The sequence below is a fragment of the Bufo bufo genome, chromosome 3, assembly GCF_905171765.1.
Source record: "Bufo bufo chromosome 3, aBufBuf1.1, whole genome shotgun sequence".
Taxonomy (NCBI): domain Eukaryota; kingdom Metazoa; phylum Chordata; class Amphibia; order Anura; family Bufonidae; genus Bufo; species Bufo bufo.
This window is the reverse complement of record NC_053391.1, coordinates 276,262,024-276,283,101: the sequence shown is the minus strand read 5'-3', so window position 1 is coordinate 276,283,101 and position 21,078 is coordinate 276,262,024. Positions and strand designations below refer to the sequence as shown.

The 21,078-nt window shown below is 45.2% G+C and overlaps 1 protein-coding gene across 1 annotated transcript in view; it reads left to right on the top strand.

The window, feature by feature from the left end:
- The window catches only part of CACNA1S (calcium voltage-gated channel subunit alpha1 S), a 1,092,054-nt gene that overhangs the window by 511,882 nt on the left and 559,094 nt on the right, over positions 1 to 21,078 (top strand). Inside the window, 4 exon segments of the mRNA XM_040424151.1 lie at positions 3,383 to 3,515; positions 3,724 to 3,853; positions 5,378 to 5,437; positions 5,558 to 5,664. Of these exon segments, the coding sequence (XP_040280085.1) occupies positions 3,383 to 3,515; positions 3,724 to 3,853; positions 5,378 to 5,437; positions 5,558 to 5,664 (430 nt within the window).

The following is a 21,078-nucleotide window of genomic DNA, read 5'->3' as shown; positions in this document are numbered from 1 at the left end:
AGCCCATCCGCCTCAAGGTTGTGCGTGTTGTGGCTTCACAAATGCTTTGCTGCATACCTCGGTTGTAACGAGTGGTTATTTCAGTCAACGTTGCTCTTCTATCAGCTTGAATCAGTCGGCCCATTCTCATCTGACCTCTAGCATCAACAAGGCATTTTCGCCCACAGGACTGCCGCATACTGGATGTTTTTCCCTTTTCACACCATTCTTTGTAAACCCTAGAAATGGTTGTGCGTGAAAAACCCAGTAACTGAGCAGATTGTGAAATACTCAGACCGGCCCGTCTGGCACCAACAACCATGCCACGCTCAAAATTGCTTAAATCACCTTTCTTTCCCATTCTGACATTCAGTTTGGAGTTCAGGAGATTGTCTTGACCAGGACCACACCCCTAAATGCATTGAAGCAACTGCCATGTGATTGGTTGACTAGATAATTGCATTCATGAGAAATAGAACAAGTGTTCCTAATAATTCTTTAGGTGAGTGTATAGGCTCGTTCCACAAAGTTTTTATAATCCGAGATGTCCTGGCCCAGCTGTTCCAACAACCAAGTTTGTATAAAAGCGGAGGGGTCTTGCCCCTCCATGCCCTCTGGGATTCCCAGGCATCTCAGATTAAACCTCCTGGACCTATTTTCTAAGTCCGGTATTCTATTTTTCAATTCCCTGTTTTCTTCCTTCAAGGAATCCTTTTCTTCAGTAATTGTCTGCAGGAGGTCCTCATAGTCAGACGTTCTTTTCTCTATTTCTATCAGCCTTTCTTTATACTTTTGAACGTCCGCTCTGAGGCGTCCCATCGACTCCCTAATATTTCCAGTCTGGAGAGAGAGGTCCTGTATTGCCAAGCTAGATTTTTTTATTTCTTGGAATATATCCTGCAAGCTAGGAACCTGCTCGTCTTTTCCCTCCAACACCTTTAACTGTTTCCCTCCCCCTTCCCCAGACTGTAAGCTCACCTCGGACACCCTGAAGCCGGAATTTTCCTCTAAGATGGATTCACCCTCTTGACAAAGAAGCTCCCTCCTCCTCTTTTTTTTTTTTTTTGGAGAGGCTGCTTTGTGCACGCATGTTAGTTAAAAGTAATTGCTTGGTTTTTTCAGTTTTTTTTTTATCATAGTGGAAATTAAAGTATTTAACTCCACTTGGCCCTTAGCCTTTTTGCCCGCCCCCTGCCTAGCCATCTTTAGACTTCTCCCACTTTCTTCCGACCCCCTTTTCCCCTATTCTCCGCCTACCTCACCTTAACCGCCTATGCTATATTCTATCAAAATAAACCATCAAAAGAGGAAAATCTGCCTATAAATACAAAACAACAATTCATTAGTCCGCATTCATATAAATAGTCAATAGTCAGCTGGTTCCATTATTTCCTGCGTCCATATATCCACTAAGCGCCCATCTCTGCCTTAGTGTGTTATAGTCAGTTAGTTGGTTAAAGAGCTGCGTGGTTAATGCTAATTCAGGTACAGTTAATGGCTTAAAGTTAGCAACAGTCCCTTAGTTGGTTGGTTGGGTTAGTAAAGTTAGTAAAGTTAATTCATAAACTCAATTTTTCCCGTTTAGGGATATATAAAGCCAAAATGCGGTGCTTTTTATGCAGTTGTTGAAGGGATAGCGGATCTTCCTTTAAAGTAGCCAGTCCACCTTCAGTTTTCCGATACCAGCCTTCTTGCTCATTGGTATTAAATAATACAATAGGCCACATGCCGCCAGCCCCTTTTCAAAGTGAGCCAATTTTGCTCTCCTCCCCCAACCCCTAGATTCATGAACTGTAAGTGGATCAAGCTGATATAGCCCTCCAACTTAGACCATTGCGTTGTCCTCTTCCAGGGCTAGTAGCCTTATTCCTTCTCTATCCACCTAAGAGTTTTGCGCAGGCTTCCATGGGGGGGGCTCCACCCGGTTCAAACATATATGTTTATACGACCAGTTCTCATGGCCCCCAGTCCAACACCCCTCAGCCTGCACCCTTTCACCACCAATATCTGAGCTTGTTACACACAGGTTTCCAGAGGAAAAGAAAAGGGCACGATACATCTCACCTCATCCTCGCAGCAGGGGAGAGGGGGGTAAAAGCTTCCCCACACCGCCGAATCAGCTCGCCTCTCCCATCGCTTCTCACCCCTGCAATCGTCTCCACTTGTTGTATCCTTCTGTGTCCTCAAAGAAGCGGGGCACATGTCTGCTCGATGAGAACGCCCGAGCCGTAGCAGCAGTGTAGCGTGTCTAGGCGGTGGGCGAGAGGGGGGAGGGTATAGCAGCGGCCAGAGCAGCTTCACTCGGGTAAAATCTCACAACGGGCCGGGAGTTCGGCGCCCGGAGGGAGGAGCGTGCGTCACCTGCGTACGCCCGCACACATGCTCACCAATTTGCTCACATTTTGAACAAAGATATGTACCCTCAAACGGCTGTTCCAGGACTGCATACATTAGACAAGATGTACACTGGACTGCGCTGTCAATAATGAAACACATTTATTAAACACAGGATGTTGTAGATTTGGGGAGTGGGCAAATAAAATTGCCTGCAGATAAAAGGCCAACTGTACTGCTTGCCAGTTTCACAGAGGTGCTAATGGAATAAAAAAAAAAAGGCCAAATTGTACTGCTTTTCCATGTAGCTTAGAGATGCTGATGGAATTATACATGCTGCAGACGGTAGGTCTTCAGGCCACCCAATGCTGCTGTATATATCAATAGACCTGTCCTGTTTTGTGTGTGCACCATAGTGACATAATCCCTTGCTAACACTGATCAATTGACATTGTGATTGCTCAGGTATGAACATGGTAATGGTTGTTGAGCATAAATGGTCCTTTAAATGGGGCATATTCAGGCTTGGTGCCTAGGGCAGCATAAACTGTAAATACTGCCCTTCTCTTAGTAGCCAAATGGTACAATAGTTTTTTGTGCTATTTTGGCTGATAGGAATACAGACCTGTAGCTTTAATATAACTGCCTTTACATGGGGAAGTATATGAAGCTTATATATCTGCTTTAATGTTATTGACTAAACCACACCATACCTATTACTCAACCAAGGACATCTTCACCCAAGTTTTGTTGTATTTCTGACCATTTTATGCCTTTTCTCCTCATTTTCCTATTCCATTCTTTTGTTAAATTGCACATCTGCAAAAGATGGATAGTGGCCATGTGAATTCCGTAATATGGACAAGAATAGGACATGTTCTATTTTTTTAATGGCGCCGCAGAACAGACATACGGATGTGGACAGCACGCGGAGTGCTGTCCTTATCTTTTGCAGCCCCATTGAAGTGAATGGATCCACATCCAACCCGCAAAAAATGCAGATCGGATGCGGACAAAAACAGTTCTATGCATGAGCCCTAATTCACATACATGATTGCTTGTGTTTTAGGTGATGATGAAGAAGAAGAGCCTGATATTCCCCTGAGTCCTCGTCCTCGCCCTTTGGCTGAACTACAGTTAAAAGAGAAAGCTGTGCCTATGCCAGAAGCCAGCTCATTCTTTATTTTTAGTCCAACAAACAAGTATGTCATTTACTTGTAAATTAACTATTTGGTTTGGTAATGAAAAATGTATGATTTAAGAATCAAATATCTTGCCTGAATTGTGTTTATTTTTTCATCATATTGAGCTTTATTTCTTCAGTTGTAAATTTCTTGTTTTTAGCTTTTGCTTTCAAAATGTTTTCTGGCAATCTGCTATTTTTCTTTTTTTTTTTCATGTTATTAACAGAATCCGAGTTCTGTGTCATCGTATAATCAACGCTACAACGTTCACCAATTTCATCCTGCTCTTCATTTTACTAAGCAGTATTTCTTTGGCAGCTGAAGATCCTATTAGAACAGACTCTTTCCGTAATGTGGTAATAAAACTGTATTAACTATATAATAAAAAAAAGAATACATTTGTCGAATGGTGCTAATTTTAATTTGCTTAATGGAAATGGTTCACCAGAATATTGCCTTTTGTTTAAATGTCGTTTTTATGTTTAACATTTTTTATATTTAACATATTTAACATATCCAATTTGAACCTTGTCGCACCCTGTGGTTCTCGCTTGGAGTAGGATTCCCACCCCAATTGTAAGTAATGCATCAAACTCCAGCGTAAATTGTAATTAGATGATTATTTTATTGTTTTCCGGTTACTGAGGCTATGCTGTGTAACGTTTTGGCCCACTGGCCTTCTTCAGACTAATGCCACTAGTGGAGAGAAGGGTAAGATAAAGTGCGATATAATATGCGGGTATACCGCTGTTGTGATGAGCGCTGATCATCACCACAGCGGTATACCCGCATATTATATCGCGCTTAATCTTACCCTTCTCTCCACTAGCGGCATTAGTCTGAAGAAGGCCAGTGGGCCGAAACATTACACAGCATAGCCACAGTAACCGGAATACAATAAAATAATCATCTAATTACAATTTACGCTGGAGTTTGTTGCATTACATATTTAACATATGTTATTTTTAATTTTCTATGTCAATCTCTATAATAAAAAAAAAAAACATAAAATCCTGCAGTTTTCACACTAGTTACTAAAGCCTGTATTAACCTGATGATTTTTTGTCAGATAATCGCTAACAAGCGTTCGTATGAATGCTTGTTAGCGATCATCTTGCAGTGTAATACTGCCGCCGATTGCCCGATGATCGAGAGATTAATCGTTTTGCTTGTTCATAGGGCAATCGGTGACAGTATTACACTTTTGACAAAAAATATTTTTTTTAGGCATAGGGACGAGCGATATCATAGTGATCGCTCCTCCCCAATAGTAGTGGTCTCCTCTGCTAGCGATTAGGCAATTGCCAGGAGGGTACGCTTCCTTCCCGACGATTGTCTGCCACATTTATTCCCTAACTGCATCATGACTGCATCATGTGTTGGCACCCTTATGAGCAAAACATGAGGTAAAAATCGCACTTTTTTTCTAAATAACAGACTGTACTGCAACATCTATTAAATGTATTTCAATATTTTTTCTATAAGATCTATGAAACCACAAATGCTATAACTCATTAATCTTCCTACTATACACATACATAAAAGGTGGAATCTGATTGAAAAATAAAAGGTGGAATCTGATTGCTATGGGCAACTAAACCAGTTTTCCTTTACACCAGTTTTGATAAATTTCCCCTAATATACTACAAGAAAGTTTAGACTAGCACATCCAAAATTACAGGTACACATCCATAAAGCTAGCATGCAGACAGCAAACAAAAAAACGTATGGCAGCACACCATTACACATGCAAACAATAGAACCAGGGATTAGGGATTATTCTGCATTAAAGTGGTACTATACCAACTATACATGAAAGATGGACACACGTTTCCCCTAATATAGTGATCTAATTTTCATTAACTTTATATCAATTTCAGATTCTCTCTTATTTTGATGCTGTCTTTACTGCCATTTTTACAACTGAAATTGTCCTTAAGGTAAGCATAAGACAAAATGGATCCCACTACAATTTATGTTCATTTTTTAAAATGTTTTTACCCCTAATTTCGTGTTTTGAACATTATACTTTAATCATATTTTTTTCTTCCATATTATAGATGACTGTATATGGGGCTTTCCTGCATAAAGGTTCATTCTGTAGAAACTATTTTAACATTCTCGATCTCTTGGTTGTTGGAGTTTCTCTGATTTCAAGCTGGATACAGTGAGTAATAATTTTTGGTGGTTTGTTTAACAATTGTTTTTCAATAAAGTGTATTACATATATCTGTTATGTCCAGGTTCCAGCATAAAATGACTGACCGGGCACAACTGATACATATATGTGTACTTGGCCTAAGTGTTCGGCCATACAGCCATCTTGGTCACGCGACAGCTGTTGCACCTAAGGAATGCAATGTAGCGGTGCTAGCATAGAAATCAATGGGGTTGCAGTGAGACTCACACATCATCACCAGCAAAGTTACACTACTATAATTCAAGTTTGCTGTGTGTTTTCCCCAGCTGGAAAGAAATGCAGCATTAATGTTGTTGAAAAAACAGTCCATTTTTATTTTTTTTGCCGTATCCAAAATGCTCTCAGGCTTTGGTCAGTTTTTCTGATGCAGATTGGAAGCTAAAACCAGGTGTTGAGTCACAAAAAAAGAGATGTAAGATCTGCCTCTTAGGGTACATGCACACATTACGGATTGCACATGGTTTTTCTTATTTGGAAAAAACACAGTGTAATACAGCACCAACAGAGTGTTTGAGATTTCTTTTTTTTCTTTTTAACCCACTGTGATTTATTTAAAAATTATTTATATATATATATATATATATATATATATAAAAGACGAAAAATGTAGGACTGCACTCCGGAGTAATAGTGAAATAAAAGATTTTAATCACCCATAATATGGCAAACTTGCGACGTTTCGGCTCACAAGAGCCTTCCTCAAGCATAGAGACAGTGGAAAGTGAATGCATATAAAGGCATATCATAAGTGACCGACCAATCACGGTATGGTTACAATCAAAGTTAAATTAGATACATCTGTTACAAATAAATAAACAAAGTGCATGTGCATAAAGTGACATGTGCCGTATGAGCCACAGCCTTAGCATAATAACCCTTTTATGTAGATCAAACAACATATAAATAACATTAGATTCATATTAATTAGAGTCATAATCAATATTATAATAAAGGTGATAGTGAAATGGATGAGGATCATAGAAACTGGACCTTACGGAGCCATGGTGCCCACATAGACCATCGCGTTCATAGAGCGTCTCAATCTCTTCAAAGCGCATGTCCAGACGAACGTCATCATGTATGTCATACGGTGTGACGCATGCGCTCTGCAGAACCAAACTGAAACCGCCATTTTACTTGAAGGCAAATTGCCCTACGGTTCCATTCATATTGATTGCATAAATATTGGCTGTAATATATATTTTACTGTACAACCTCGTTGTCCAATTTTTCACATTGAGTTTCCAGAATGTGATTATCTTGAAATTCTGTGGGGACATTTTTTTAAATGTTTGTTAGTAACACAATTACCTTTTTTTAGTACCCTAATCCTCTCATTAGTTCTACCCTCTCTAACCCTTCTACCACGTTACTGTATTGCCTTGTCCACCCTCCTCTTATGTGATTTAATAATCTGCTATCCCTGCTAGAATTCTCTCCCCAGCACAGCAGATACCTGTCTGTGTTGTGCATGACAGAGACAGTATTCAAGGAGATAAAACCTTGGTAGTCCCTCCCTTCTTCAGCTTATCTTTTATTCACAGGTTAGAGTATAAGCATCTGATCAGCGGGGTTCTGACTGCAGGGACTCTCACCGATCACAACAACAGCATCTTATCCGCCAGTATCAATTAAATGAATGGTGCGGCAGGTCAAGGATCTGCTCTTCTCTATTTATTCTCTATTGTACTGCTGTAGATGCATACAGGTGCACAGCACCTCATTTCTCATGATTGGTGGGGTCCTAGCTGCCAGAGCCCATTAATCAGATTTTGTGCTTAAGGAATAACATGATTTTCATGGTCCTCCGACTACCATGTATGTTGTCACTGGTTCCCGCATGGAACACAACAGCTTCATCATCACTTACAAGTTATTTATCCACTCCCTCTGCTTCATGCTAACAGTTTGGTTGCTGCAATCTTGGCAACAAAATTATTCTGTCCATTTCCCTGATTGCAGAATTCCCTATAACCACATCTATCTACTAGCTAGGCTGTTTTCCTGTACAATTTTAAACAGTGACTATTTCATATAATCACCAAACTTTGCAACCGTTATTTACATCAAATTTGAAAACCCTTTGAAATCACAGTCATTCTATAAAGTATGTGCATTTTGCTATTCTTACTGTTTGCATTGTTTGTACCAGTTAAAAGACTTTGCCAGAAAGCAGATTTATGGCATGTCTGTAGGATTTCCAGCTTTCAGTGATAACAACAATTTAACACAGGTCTTCTGGAGCAGTCATATTGCATAACATCAAGCTTATTCATGCATGTTTTTAATATTAAAAAGGTAAAATAAAAATAAAATACCAACAATTTGCATAAGTACCTGATGCTCCTAGCTAGATTCTCAGATTATTATATATACAGCTGGTGACCATGAGGAGGACTAAAAGGTTTAACAAAGTTTCTAAAATCGGCTTTGGATAATTTGTGGGATGTTGTTTCTAAAATGGGGTCATTTATTAGTAGTTTGTATTGTTTAAGCCCACTTAAAATCAATTCAGAACTGAAGAATGTATGGAAGAGCCTAAAAAAAATAAAATGACATAAAAAATGATGCCACCATGAAGTAGACAATGTTAATTAATAATTTTGGGAGGTATCACTATCTATTTTAAAAGCTGGGAAATAAAAATTTAAAAAATGTAGGATTTGTTTTAAAAATAAAGGTAAAACGTATCGGTTCAAATTGCCACTTACATGAGGTGTCATGAGAAAACAGTCTCAGAATGGCTGAGATAAATAAAAGCGTTACAAAGTTATTACCAGATAAAGTGACACATGTCCTATTTTAAATTAGGTTTGGTCAGGAGGGAGGGTAAATCGCCTGCTCTCGAAGTGGTTAAACTTAACATTTAATCCTCATTCCCACGCCCGTGTCCGTGCTCAAATCCGTGAGCAAGTGGTCAGTGATGCATCCGTGAAGCTGTCCGTAAAGGATCCGTGTTGGGTCCGTGTGCCTGTTTTTTGCTGTCTGTGGTGCATCTCTTTTTAATGATCCATGAAACACGGATGCTACACGGATGGCATCCGTGTTGCATCTGTGGTTTTCACAGAACCATAGACTATAATGGACGTGATGGATCCATGAACATGGACAAAATAGAGCATGCATCCGTGGTAAAAACACCGACCCACGGACCCTGCTAAAACACTGAATGGGGACGTGTGCTGTCTGTGATGAGACTTAATTTATTAGGGCGGCTCTCAGTTCATCAGCCCACCAGGAAATTTCCCTGTAGTGTCTATGGGCAGCCCACCCATAGTAATATGAATGGAGTAAAGCTTAAACATATTGATTTCAAATCTTGTAATGTAGGAAGTATTTAGCTTTATGTTTAAGAGAAAAACTGTGTGTACTAGTGATTTCTGTTAACCAGTTCCTGGTTAACAGAAATCACTAGTACACACAGTTTTTCTCTTAAACATAAAGCTAAATACTTCCTACATTACAAGATTTGAAATCAATTTGTTTAAGCTTTACATTACTGAGGGCGGGCTGCCCACAGACACTACAGGGAAATTTCCTGGTGGGCTGATGCCCTGAGAGCCGCCCTAATAAATAAAGTCTCATCACAGACAGCAAACCCATTCAGTGTTTTAGCAGGGTCCGTGGGTCGGTGTTTTTAGCACGGATGCATGCTCTATTTTCACGTCCATTATAGTCAATGGTTCCCATTGGGGACTTATCTTTGAATGGATGTTTTAGAACGTCTGTTCAGAGATCGCAGCTGGGTTTCTTGGTAATATGTACAGGTGCGTCTCAATAAATTACAATATCATTGAGACCTTAATTTATTTCAGTAATTAATTTCAAAAAGTGAAGCTCATATATTATATAGATTAATTACATACAGAGTGATACATTTTAAGCGTCTATTTCTTTTAATGTTAATGATTATGGCTTACAGTTAATGAAAACCGAAAAGTTAGTATCTCAAACAATTAGATGATAAAAGACCAATTTAAAAATGACTTTTTAATACAGAAATGTTGGTCCACTGAAAAGTATGCACAGTAAATGCACTCATTACTTGGTTGGGGCTCCTTTTGCATGAATTACTGTATCAATGCGGTATGGCATGGAGGCGATCAGCCTGTGGCACTACTGAGGTGTTATGGAAGTCGAGGTTGCATTGATAGCGGCCTTCAGCTCATCTGCATTGTTCGGTCTGGTGTCTCTCATCTTCCTCTTGACAATACCCCATAGATTCCCATTGGGGGTTTAGGTTAGGCGAATTTGCTGGCCAATCAAGCACAGTGATACCATGGTTATTACACCAGGTATTGCTACTTTTGGCAGTGTGGGCAGGTGCCAAGTCCTGCTGGAAAATTTAATCGGCATGACTATAAAAGCATGAAGTACTCTACAATTTCCTGGTAGACGGCTGCACTGAGTTTGGAATTGATATAACACGGTGGACCAACACCAGCAGTTGCATTGGCTCCCCAAACCAGCACTGACTGTGGAAACTTCAAACTGGACCTCAAGTGGATTGTGTGCCTCTCCAATCTTTCTGCTGACTGTGGGATCTTGATTTCCAAATAAAATTCTAAATTTACTTTCATCCATTCTGAAACAGGACTTTGGACTACTGAGCAATAGAGATGGCCTCGCAGTTCGTCCGGCGGTCATTTCGTGGCAAATTTTGCTTGTTCGCGGTTCGCCGAACTGGCGAACATATGGCGATGTCTGCCGGCGCCATATTCTTTTACATTGCGAATAACTTTGACCCATGACACATCGATCAGGTGGTACAGGACAGCCAAATGAGACGTTTCAGCACATGGACATACCCACTACCTTATAAATAAACCTGATCTGGCCACCATTTTACATTCAGTCTTTTGCCAGAGTAGGGATAGGTTGCTTTGTGGAGCAGGGACAAACTGTTAGGGACACCAAACGCTCGTTAATACAGTAGGGCCACAAAAATCCTTTTAAGGACTGGTATATGTGTGCTATCGATAGGTGTGACTTACTGAGGGTGTAATATACTTATAATATACTTTCTAACATAGAAAGTATATTATAGTGCATTTGTATTGTGCAGCAGTTGTGTGCGGTTCTGCAACGATACTGCAGCTACACAGAGTGCCAAACGCTATTGGAACAAATAATTTCTACTGGTGTGATATACCAGTTGCCCCCCCAAAAAACAGATTGAAGCAGGGGTGTTATATACCAACACTATACTTTCTATATATTGCATTTAGGTAGTGCAGCATTTGTTTGCAGTTTTGCTGCGTTACCTCAGCTACACAGAGTGACAAACGCTATTGGAATAAATAATTTCAACTGGTGTGATATACCAGTTGCCCCCCAAAAAAAAAATGATTGAAGCAGGGGTGTGATCTACCAATTATATACTTTCTATATAGTGCATTTGGGTAGTGCAGCATTTGCTTGCGGTTTTGCTGCGTTACCTCAGCTACACAGAGTGACAAACGCTATTGGAGCAAATCATTTCTACTGGTGTGATAAACCAGTTGCCCCCCCCCAAAAAAAAATAAAAAATGATTGAAGCAGGGGTGTTATATACCAATAATATACTTTCTATATAGTGCATTTAGGTAGTGCAGCATTTGTTTGCGGTTTTGCTGCGTTACAGCAGCTACACAGAGTGACAAACGCTATTGGAACAAATAATTTCTACTGGTGTGATATACCAGTTGCCCCCCCAAAAAACTGATTGAAGCAGGGGTGGGATATACTAATTATATACTTTCTAAATAGTGAATTTGCATAGTGCAGCATTTGTTTGCAGTTTTGCTGTGTTACCTCAGCTACACACAGTGTGAAACGCTATTGGAACAAATAATTTCAACTGGTGTGATATACCAGTTGCCCCCCAAAAAAACTAATTGAAGCAGGGGTGTTATATACAAATAATATACTTTCTATATAGTGCATTTGGTAGTGCAGCATTTTGTTTGCGGTTTTGCTGCGTTACATCCAGCTACACCAGAGTGACAAACGCTATTGGAACAAATATTTCTACTGGTGTGATATACCACTTACCCCCCCAAAAAAACTGATTGAAGCAGGGGTGTTATTTACCAATTATATACACTTTCTATATAGTGCATTTAGGTAGTCTGCAGCTTTGTTTGCGGTTTTGCTGTGTTACCGCAGCTACACAGAGTGACAAACGCTATTGGAACAAATAATTTCTACTGGTGTGATATACCAGTTGCCCCCCAAAAAATCTGATTGAAGCAGGGGTGTGATATACCAATTATATACAGGGTGGGCCATTTATATGGATACACCTTAATAAAATGGGAATGGTTGGTGATATTAACTTCCTGTTCATGGCACATTAGTATATGTGAGGGGGGAAACTTTTCAAGATGGATGGTAACCATGGCGGCCATTTTGAAGTCGGCCATTTTGAATCCAACTTTTGTTTATTCAATAGGAAGAGGGTCATGTGACACAAACTTATTAGGAATTTTCTCAAGGAAAACAATGGTGTGCTTGGTTTTAACGTAACTTTATTCTTTCATGAGTTATTTACAAGTTTCTGACCACTTATAAAATGTGTTCAATGTGCTGCCCATTGTGTTGGATTGTCAATGCAACCCTCTTCTCCCGCTCTTCACACACTGATAGCAACACCGCAGGAGAAATGCTAGCACAGACTTCCAGTATCCGTAGTTTCAGTGTGTGACGAGTGGGAAAAGTGGGTTGCATTGACAATCCAACACAATGGGCAGCACATTGAACACATTTTATAAGTGGTCAGAAACTTGTAAATAACTGATGAAAGAATAAAGTTACGTTAAAACCAAGCACACCATTGTTTTCCTTGTGAAATTCCCAATCAGTTTGATGTGTAACATGACCCTCTTCCTATTGAAAAAAACAAAGTTGGATTCAAAATGGCCGACTTCAAAATGGCCGCCATGGTCACCACCCATCTTGAAAAGTTTCCCCCCCTCACATATACTAATGTGCCACAAACAGGAAGTTAATATCGCCAACCATTCCCATTTGGTTGTGATATACCAGTTGCCCCCCATAAAAACTGATTGAAGCAGGGGTGTTATATACCAATAATATACTTTCTATATAGTGCATTTAGGTAGTATAGCATTTGTTTGCAGTTTTGCTGCATTACCTCAGCTAAACAGAGTGTCAAACGCTATTGGAACAAATAATTTCAACTGCTATGATATACCAGTTGCCCCCCCAAAAAAATGATTGAGGCAGTAGTGTGATATACCTTCTTCCACAAATACTGCTCTTCTATAGGGACTTTTGTCACAGGGTAATTTTGAAAATGACAGGCAGAAGAAGAGGCAGGCCATTTCGCAGGGGTGGTAGGGGTCGGGCAGGTGCACCAGGCCGGAGCCTAAGTGGGAAATTGCAGAAGGTGCGTGCGATTGCATGAAAGGACGCACCAGACCTTCCGCTTCTGCACCCTCTTCATCCTCTCTATCTGCACCCTCTTTACTCTCTGCTCTGTGCACCCCCAAAGACACCACCACCACCACCATATTCCCTCCGCTCGAGTCAGAGGAATTATTTCCCCATCCATTACAAGACCTTTCCAATGCACATCCATTCTTGGCATTGGATCAGGAAGAGGAGGTATCAACCATCGCCACCCAGCAGTCTGACGACAGTACCCAGACCAGCCCAAGGAGGGTGGTACCCGCTGTTGCTGCCTACTCCAAGATCTCTAATGTCAAGGGTGGTGAAGGTGACAATGATGACGTGTCGATGGACGTCACGTGGGTGCCCACAAGAGAGAAAACTGGTGGACTCGGAGGCCTTTAGAAAATTTGTGGCCATTGGCACACTGCAATGGAAGATCCCCAGAAGGAAATATTTCTCCCAGAAGGTGAATGTATCTCTGGCACACAGTGTCGGTGCAAAAATACATCTGACCACAGACACGTGGTCTAGCAAACACGGGCAGGGAAGGTACATAACTTTTACTGCCCACTGGGAGAACCTTCTGACGGCCATCAAGCATGCAACCTGTGGCACTCGTGTGGATTTGGATTTGGTGTTACCGCCACAAATTGCATGCAGGCCTGCCTCTTCTTCTCCTCTTCCTACTCCATCCTCCGTCTCCTCCTCGGCTGACTCCTCCTTTTCCACTGCTACCGCCTCTTCCGCTGCCCCCCCCCCCCCAAGCTCCCCAGAACCTATTTGATTTGCGAGGTGAGACGTTGCCATGCTGTGCTGTGGCTGTTGTGCCTGGAAGCTAAGAGCCACACTGGACTCCTTTCAGCTTTGCGGTCACAGGCCGATCAGTGGCTAACCCCGCTCAATTTGACAGTTTGGTAAAGTGGTGTGCGACAACGGTGCCAATCTACTGAGCACGCTGAAACAGGGCAAAATGACACACGTGCCGTGCATGGCACACGTCCTGAACTTAGTCATGCAGAGATTTGTTGCCAAATACCCCGGGGTCCCGGACGTCTTGCAGCAGGCCAGGAAAATCTCTGGCCATTTTAGAAGATCTTACACGGCCATGGCTTGCCTTGCTGATGTTCAGCGGCGACACCACCTGCCCCTCAGATGTCTGGTTTGTGACTTCCTGATGCGCTGGAACTCCACCTTGTATATGCTTGATAGGCTGCTCCACCAGAAACGTGCAGTTAACGACTACCTGTACGAACTCTGCGGCAGGACAGGTTCTGGGGAGCTTGCTTGTTTTTCACTGTGCTAGTGGCTGCTTATGCACGATGCATGCAGACTTCTGCGGCCATTTGATGAGATCACCAAACTGGTCAGTTGCAGCCAGGGCGCCATCAGTGACATAGTACCTTACGCCTTCTTTCTGGAGCGTGCATTGCATCGTGTCATTGATCAAGCCGTCGAGTTGCAGGAGCAGGAAGATGAGGATGCTGGATGAATTCCCAGGGGGGGCTACTCCATCTGAGACAAGTCAACAGGAGTCTGAAGAGGAGTCAGAGTAGGATGGTGCCTGGGCAGAGGAGGAGCAAGAAGAGCATGCTTTAAACTTTTCTGGGATGCCTGGTGTCGTCTGTGGCTGGGGGGAGGAGACCGAGGATGACATTATCCTGGACGATGAGCAGGAGCTAGGCCACTCCACCGCTTCCAGTTTAGTGCAAATAGGGGCCTTCATGCTCCAGTGTTTGAAGAGGGACCCCCATATAAAAAGCATAAAGGGCAAGGACCAGTACTGGGTGGCAACATACTTAGACCCCCTGTACAATCACAAATGGAGGACATGTTACCAGCATCACAGAGGGCTGTCAGAATGCAGCACTTCCAGGCCTTGCTTCAAGAAATGCTGCATTCTGCTTTTGCGGGTGCTGGCAGAGGAATTTCCACTTACAGAGAAACAGTTGCGGGTACCAATCTTACCGCGCATGCTAGAAGAGGGCGGTTTGAAGATGTGTTGGTCACTTCGAATATGAGATCATTCTTGCAGCCAACCCATCGACAGCCGCCCTCCGGTTCCAGCCTCAGGAAATGCCTACACCAACAGGTGTCCGACTACATCGGGTTAACAGCCGATGTGGACGCTATGAGAAGCGAGGAACCCCTGGACTACTGGGTGTGCAGGCTTGACCAGTGGCCAGAGCTGGCACAACTTGCCATGGAACTTTTAGCTTGCCCCTCATCCAGTGTCCTGTCCGAAAGCACGTACAGCGCAGCAGGGTGGATTGTGACCGATAAGCGCACTCGCCTAGCTCACAACAGTGTGGACTACCTGTCACGGAACCATGAACCAGACGTACAACAAGAGATAAGTGAAAAAATAAGAAGGCTTTATTGAAAATAAAGCTGTAAAGCAAAAGTCCAAACGGATGGTGAAACCGAGCAGAGTCTTTGCGAAGCCAGAGGTCAGGAACCAGAAGGGTAGTCAGACGAAGCCAGGATCAGGAACCAGCAGGGTAGTCAGACGAAGCCAGGATCAGGAACCAGCAGGGTAGTCAGACGAAGCCAGGATCAGGAACCAGCAGGGTAGTCAGACGAAGCCAGGATCAGGAACCAGAAGCAGCAGCAGTCTTAGAAGCATGTGAACACAAGAGGACCAAGCAAGGAACTGAAGCCACAGACCTCCTATATATATGAGCTAGGCATCCAGCTCCTCCCAGTGGGAAGGAGGAGCCGCAGGGTGGAAGGCTACAAGAAACCCAGAAACCAAGATGGCCGCCAGCACATGTCAAACGAAGGAGAACAGCAAGAAGGTAAGACCATGACAGTACCTCCCCCCCACAAGGGCCCTCCTCCGCGGAGCACAAAATGGTTTCTGAGGGAAGCGTGCGTGGAAGGCTCGGAGCAAGGCAGGAGCATGGACAACCCCCCCAAAACATCGGAGGGAACCCAGGAACGCTCCTCTGGACCATTACCACGCCAATGGACCAAAAACTGCAACCGACCGCGGACCAGGCGTGAGTCCAGGATATTGCTGACCTCATATTCCTCACGATTGCCCACTTGGACCGGACGAGGCCGAGGAATCGAGGAAGTGAAACGATTACACACCAATGGCTTTCAACAGGAGACATGAAACACGTGGAGATCCGCATGCCAGGAGGAAGCGCAAGGGCATAGGCTACCGGGTTTACCCTGCGAAGCACTCGGAAGGGACCAACAAAGCGAGGCGCCAGCTTGGGAGTGGGCACTCGAAGGTTGAGGTTGCGAGTGGTCAACCTTACACGGTCTCCGACCTGGTAGGAAGGAGCAGGCGCTCGTCTGCGATCAGCCTGGAGTCTCTGGCGCTGCGCAGAGACCTCCAGGGACTTCTGGATCTGTACCCAAGAAGCACGTAGGACGGAAAGGTGATCCTCCACAGCCGGAATATCCTGGGGAGAGAATACCTCCGGTAACACGGCAGGTTGGAACCCATAATTGGCCATGAAGGGAGACGTCCCAGAGGAAGAGTTCACCCGCCGTTGTTCCTGGCAAACTCAGCCCAAGGCAGGAGGTCAACCCAATTGTCTTGGTGATCGGAGACATAGCAACGAAGGATTGCTCCAAGGCCTGATTGGATCGTTCTGCGGGCCCCATTGGACCTGAGGGTGGTTGGCCGAGGAGAAGGAGAGATGAATCCCCAAATGGGAGCAAAAGGCGCGCCAGAACCTGGACACAACTGACTCCCCCGATCCGACACAATCTCCTTGGGCAAACCGGCAACCGGAAGGCCTCCTGGCAAAAAATCGTGGCCAACTCTTGTTGCAGAGGGTAACTTCTTGAGAGGCAACACAGTGGCACATTTGGAAAACCGATCCACAATCATGAGAATGACCGTATGGCCTCGGGATGCAGGGAGGTCCACAATGAAATCCATCCCCAGGTGTGACATGGGCGCTCCCCGGTGGCTATCGTTGCAGAAGGCCCAACGGAAGGTGCCGAGGGGACTTACTCTGGGCACAAACGGAGCATGCCGCTACATATGCGGCGATGTCGGAACGTAGGGAAGGCCACCAGAACAGACGTGAAACAGCCCAGGACAGCTGAATCTTTCCAGGATGCCCCGCGGTCTTGGAGTTATGGTAGGTTCGCAACAACTCGAGTGCGCAACTCCTCAGGCACAAAACATCTGCCGTTGGGTCTCCCAGAGGGAGCACCAAATGAGCCGCCAAAATCTGCTCACCCAGGGGAGAGGTCAGGCTGGTGCGAATGGCGGCCAGGATCTGATTCGGGAGGTATGACCGAAGTCGGAATCGGACTCCTCCCTGGACAGCTCGGAGTACTGCCGTGATAAGGCATCCGCCCTGATGTTCTTGGAACCGGGTAGGTAGGAGACCACGTAATTAAAACGTGACAAGAACCGAAGCCCATCTGGCCTGACGTGGTGTCAATCTCTTGGCCTCAGAAGGTAGGTCAGATTCTTGTGGTCCGTCAGGATGAGAACCGGAACCACCGAACCCCGAGCAAGTGCCTCCATTCTTTAAGGGCACTGCACGATGGCCAATAAACTCCCTGGTCACCATCTGATAGTTGCACCTCCGCGGAAGACAGTTTCCGGGAGTAAAACCCACAAGGAAGCAGAGGACCCTCTGGTGTTCTACGCTGAGACAGAAAGGGCGCCTACTCCCGTCTCAGACGCGTCCACCTCGAGGACAAAGGGCAACCCAGGGTTGGGATGCGACAGTATCGGAGCGACACAAAGGCGGACTTTAGGGCCTCAAAAGCTCGGATGGCCTCGAGCGGCCAGACCTGGGAATTACTGCCCTTCCTGGTCAGATCCGTGAGAGGCTTGGCCAGCATGGAAAAGTCCCTGATGAACTTCCGATAATAATTGGCGAAGCCCAAAAAGCGCTGCAGGGAACGAAGACCACTGGGCTGGGGCCACTGTAAGACAGCCGAAACCTTCTCAGGATCCATGGAGAACCCCTCAGCGGAAATGATGTAACCTAAGAAGGTTACCTGGGATCGGTGAAATTCGCATTTCTCAAGCTTACCGAACAGCTTGTTCTCTCGTAACCGTTGCAACACTCGTCTGACATCCAGAATGTGGGCCTCCATGGATTCAGAATATACCAAGATGTCATCCAAATAGACTACCACACACTGCTGCAACAGGTCACGGAAAACATCGTTGATGAATTCCTGAAAGACTGCGGGCGCATTGCACAACCCAAAGGGCATAACCAAGGATTCGTAATGACCGGTCCTGGTGTTAAACGCGGTCTTCCACTCATCGCCCGCCTTGATCCTTACCAGGTTATATGCCGCCCTCAGGTCGAGTTGGTAAAGACCCGTGGCCCCCTTTAAGGCGATCGAACAGCTCGGAAATCAAGGTATCGGGTAAGCGTTCTTGATCGTGATGCGATTGAGACCCCTGTAATCGATGCAAGGCCTCAACTCACCGCCCTTCTTTTTCACAAAGAAAAATCCAGCCCCTGCCGGGGACGAAGATTTGCGATATGTGTCCGCGTGAAAGCGCCTCCCTCACGTACTCCTCCATGGCCCTCATTCTCCGCTACCGACAGTGGATAGACTTTGGCCACGAGGAGGAACGGCACCAGATTGTAACTCTATGCACAATCGTATGGGCGGTGCGGAGGTAGGGCAACCGCGCGCACCTTATCGAATACATCCCGGTATCCTCGTATTCAGGAGGCAACAGAGAGTCCGAGAAGTACACAGCAACTTGACAGACCCATGGATGCAACTAGCCCCACACTGCGGTGACCACGAGAGGATCTCGACCGATCTCCAATCGAAAGTCGGATTATGCTTCTGGAGCCAGGGGTACCCCAAGACCACGAGTAGTGTGGAGACGAAATAACCTGGAGGCAGACCGACTCTCTGTGAACGGCACCAATGGCTATCCCCACTGGAAGGGTCTCATGAGTCACGTGTGCGGCAGAAGGGGTCTTGCCGTCTATCGCCTCAAGAGCCAGTGGGGAACCTCGAGCCTGCAGAGGAATGGAATTGGCGGCAGCGATCACACTATCAATGAACAAACCACCAGCACCAGAGTCCACCAACGCCTGGGTCGTCTCCGAGCCCCCGACCCAGGAGAGGACAACAGTGATCAGTGTTTGTCAACACGGGAAACCGGGGACGAGGAGACTCCACCCAAGATCTGCCCCCCGACAGGATCTCAGTACGAGCGTTTTTCCCGGACCGGTTCGGGACATGCCAACCGAAAATGCCCACCGAGACCACAGTACATGCATCGGCCCTCGCGTCTCCGGAGTGCCCTCTCCCCCTCGGACAGGCGAGCAAACCCCAGCTGCATGGTTTCACCCCCAGACAAGTCATCCCCAGGAGGCGTGGGAGGAGAGGGAGGCACGGGTGGGACAGCAAACGTAGGCACCAATCTGTTAGAAGACCTCCGCAGGTTCTCCTTAAAGGAAGGTCTCTCCCTGAGTCTGGTGTCAATCAAAATCAGGAAAGAAATAAGAGACTCGAGCTCAACTGGGTAGGTCCTTAGCTGCAACCTCATCCTTCAGGCATCCGAGAGACCATGAGAGAAAGCAGCGACCAGAGCCTCATTATTCCAGCCCACCTCTGCTGCCAGGGTACGAAACTCAATGGCGTATTCAGCTACGGATCGTGAACCCTGTCTGATGGACATAAGGAGCTTCGCAGCAGAGGCAGACACGAGCCGGCACATGGAATTACCTTCCGAAGAGAAGCAACAAAACCGGAAAACTCGGCAAACCACCGGCTTGTTGTTCTCCATAAAGGGCTGGCCAGGCCAAGGCCTTGTCCGAGAGAGCAGCGAGATCAGAAAGCCCACCTTTGATCTCTCAGTGGGAAAGGCATGTGGCAGCAACTCGAAATAAATGCCCACCTGGTTAAGGAAACCTCGGACACTGAGTTGGCTCTCCCCCCAAAGCGCTGTGGAAGAGGGGCAGAACCGGTCCATACCCGAAACACCGCAGGCGCAACAACAGGTTGTCATGGGTAGAACTCTGGCGCAACAACCGGAAGCGGCAGTAGGAGCGAGCCCAGGAGCGACAACCGACCCATCGGCAACGGGAGCGAAATGAGCCGTGCGTTCAAGCAGGGTTTGCAAACGCCACAGCGAACCGACCAACAGGTGATCTGCTGATCAAGTCTGGCAACCAGCGTGGGTAGCGAGGATGGCCCTGTACCGTCAGAATTCATGGGCTTGGTCCCTAATGTCACGGAAACCATGAACCAGACGTACAACAAGAGATAAGTTGAAAAAATAAGAAGGCTTTATTGAAAATAAAGCTGTAAAGCAAAAGTCCAAACGGATGGTGAAACCGAGCAGAGTCTTTGCGAAGCCAGAGGTCAGGGAACCAGAAGGGATAGTCAGACGAAGCCAGGACCAGGAACCAGCAGGGTAGTCAGACGAAGACAGGATCAGGAACCAGCAGGGTAGTCAGACGAAGCCAGGATCAGGAACCAGCAGGGTAGTCAGACGAAGCCAGGATCAGGAACCAGAAGCAGCAGCAGTCTTAGAAGCATGTGAACACAAGAGGACCAAGCAAGGAACTGAGCCACAGACCTCCATATATATATGAGCTAGGCATCAGCTCCTCCCAGTGGGAAGGAGGAGCCGCAGGGTGGAAGGCTACAAGAAACCCAGAAACCAAGATGGCCGCCAGCACATGTCAAACGAAGGAGAACAGCAAGAAGGTAAGACCTGACACTACCTCACATTTCTAAAAATGAATGAGGCATGGATCTCAGAGGAATTCAACACATGTGACGAGTCGACCACATTTAATTGAATTTCCTCATGACAGCCAACAAATATCCGCCACCACCCAGAACAAATAATGGTCCCTGTCTTAGGTAAATAAAGCGGCATAAAAGGCCTTCTCTGTCCGTTGAATGCCTAATGTTTTGGGCCTCTGAGGAATTCGATGTGACGACCAAGTGTTTCAACTATTATCATTAGGGTTTTTTTCAATAGGGGGGATTTTGTTACCCATGTTTTTAATCCAA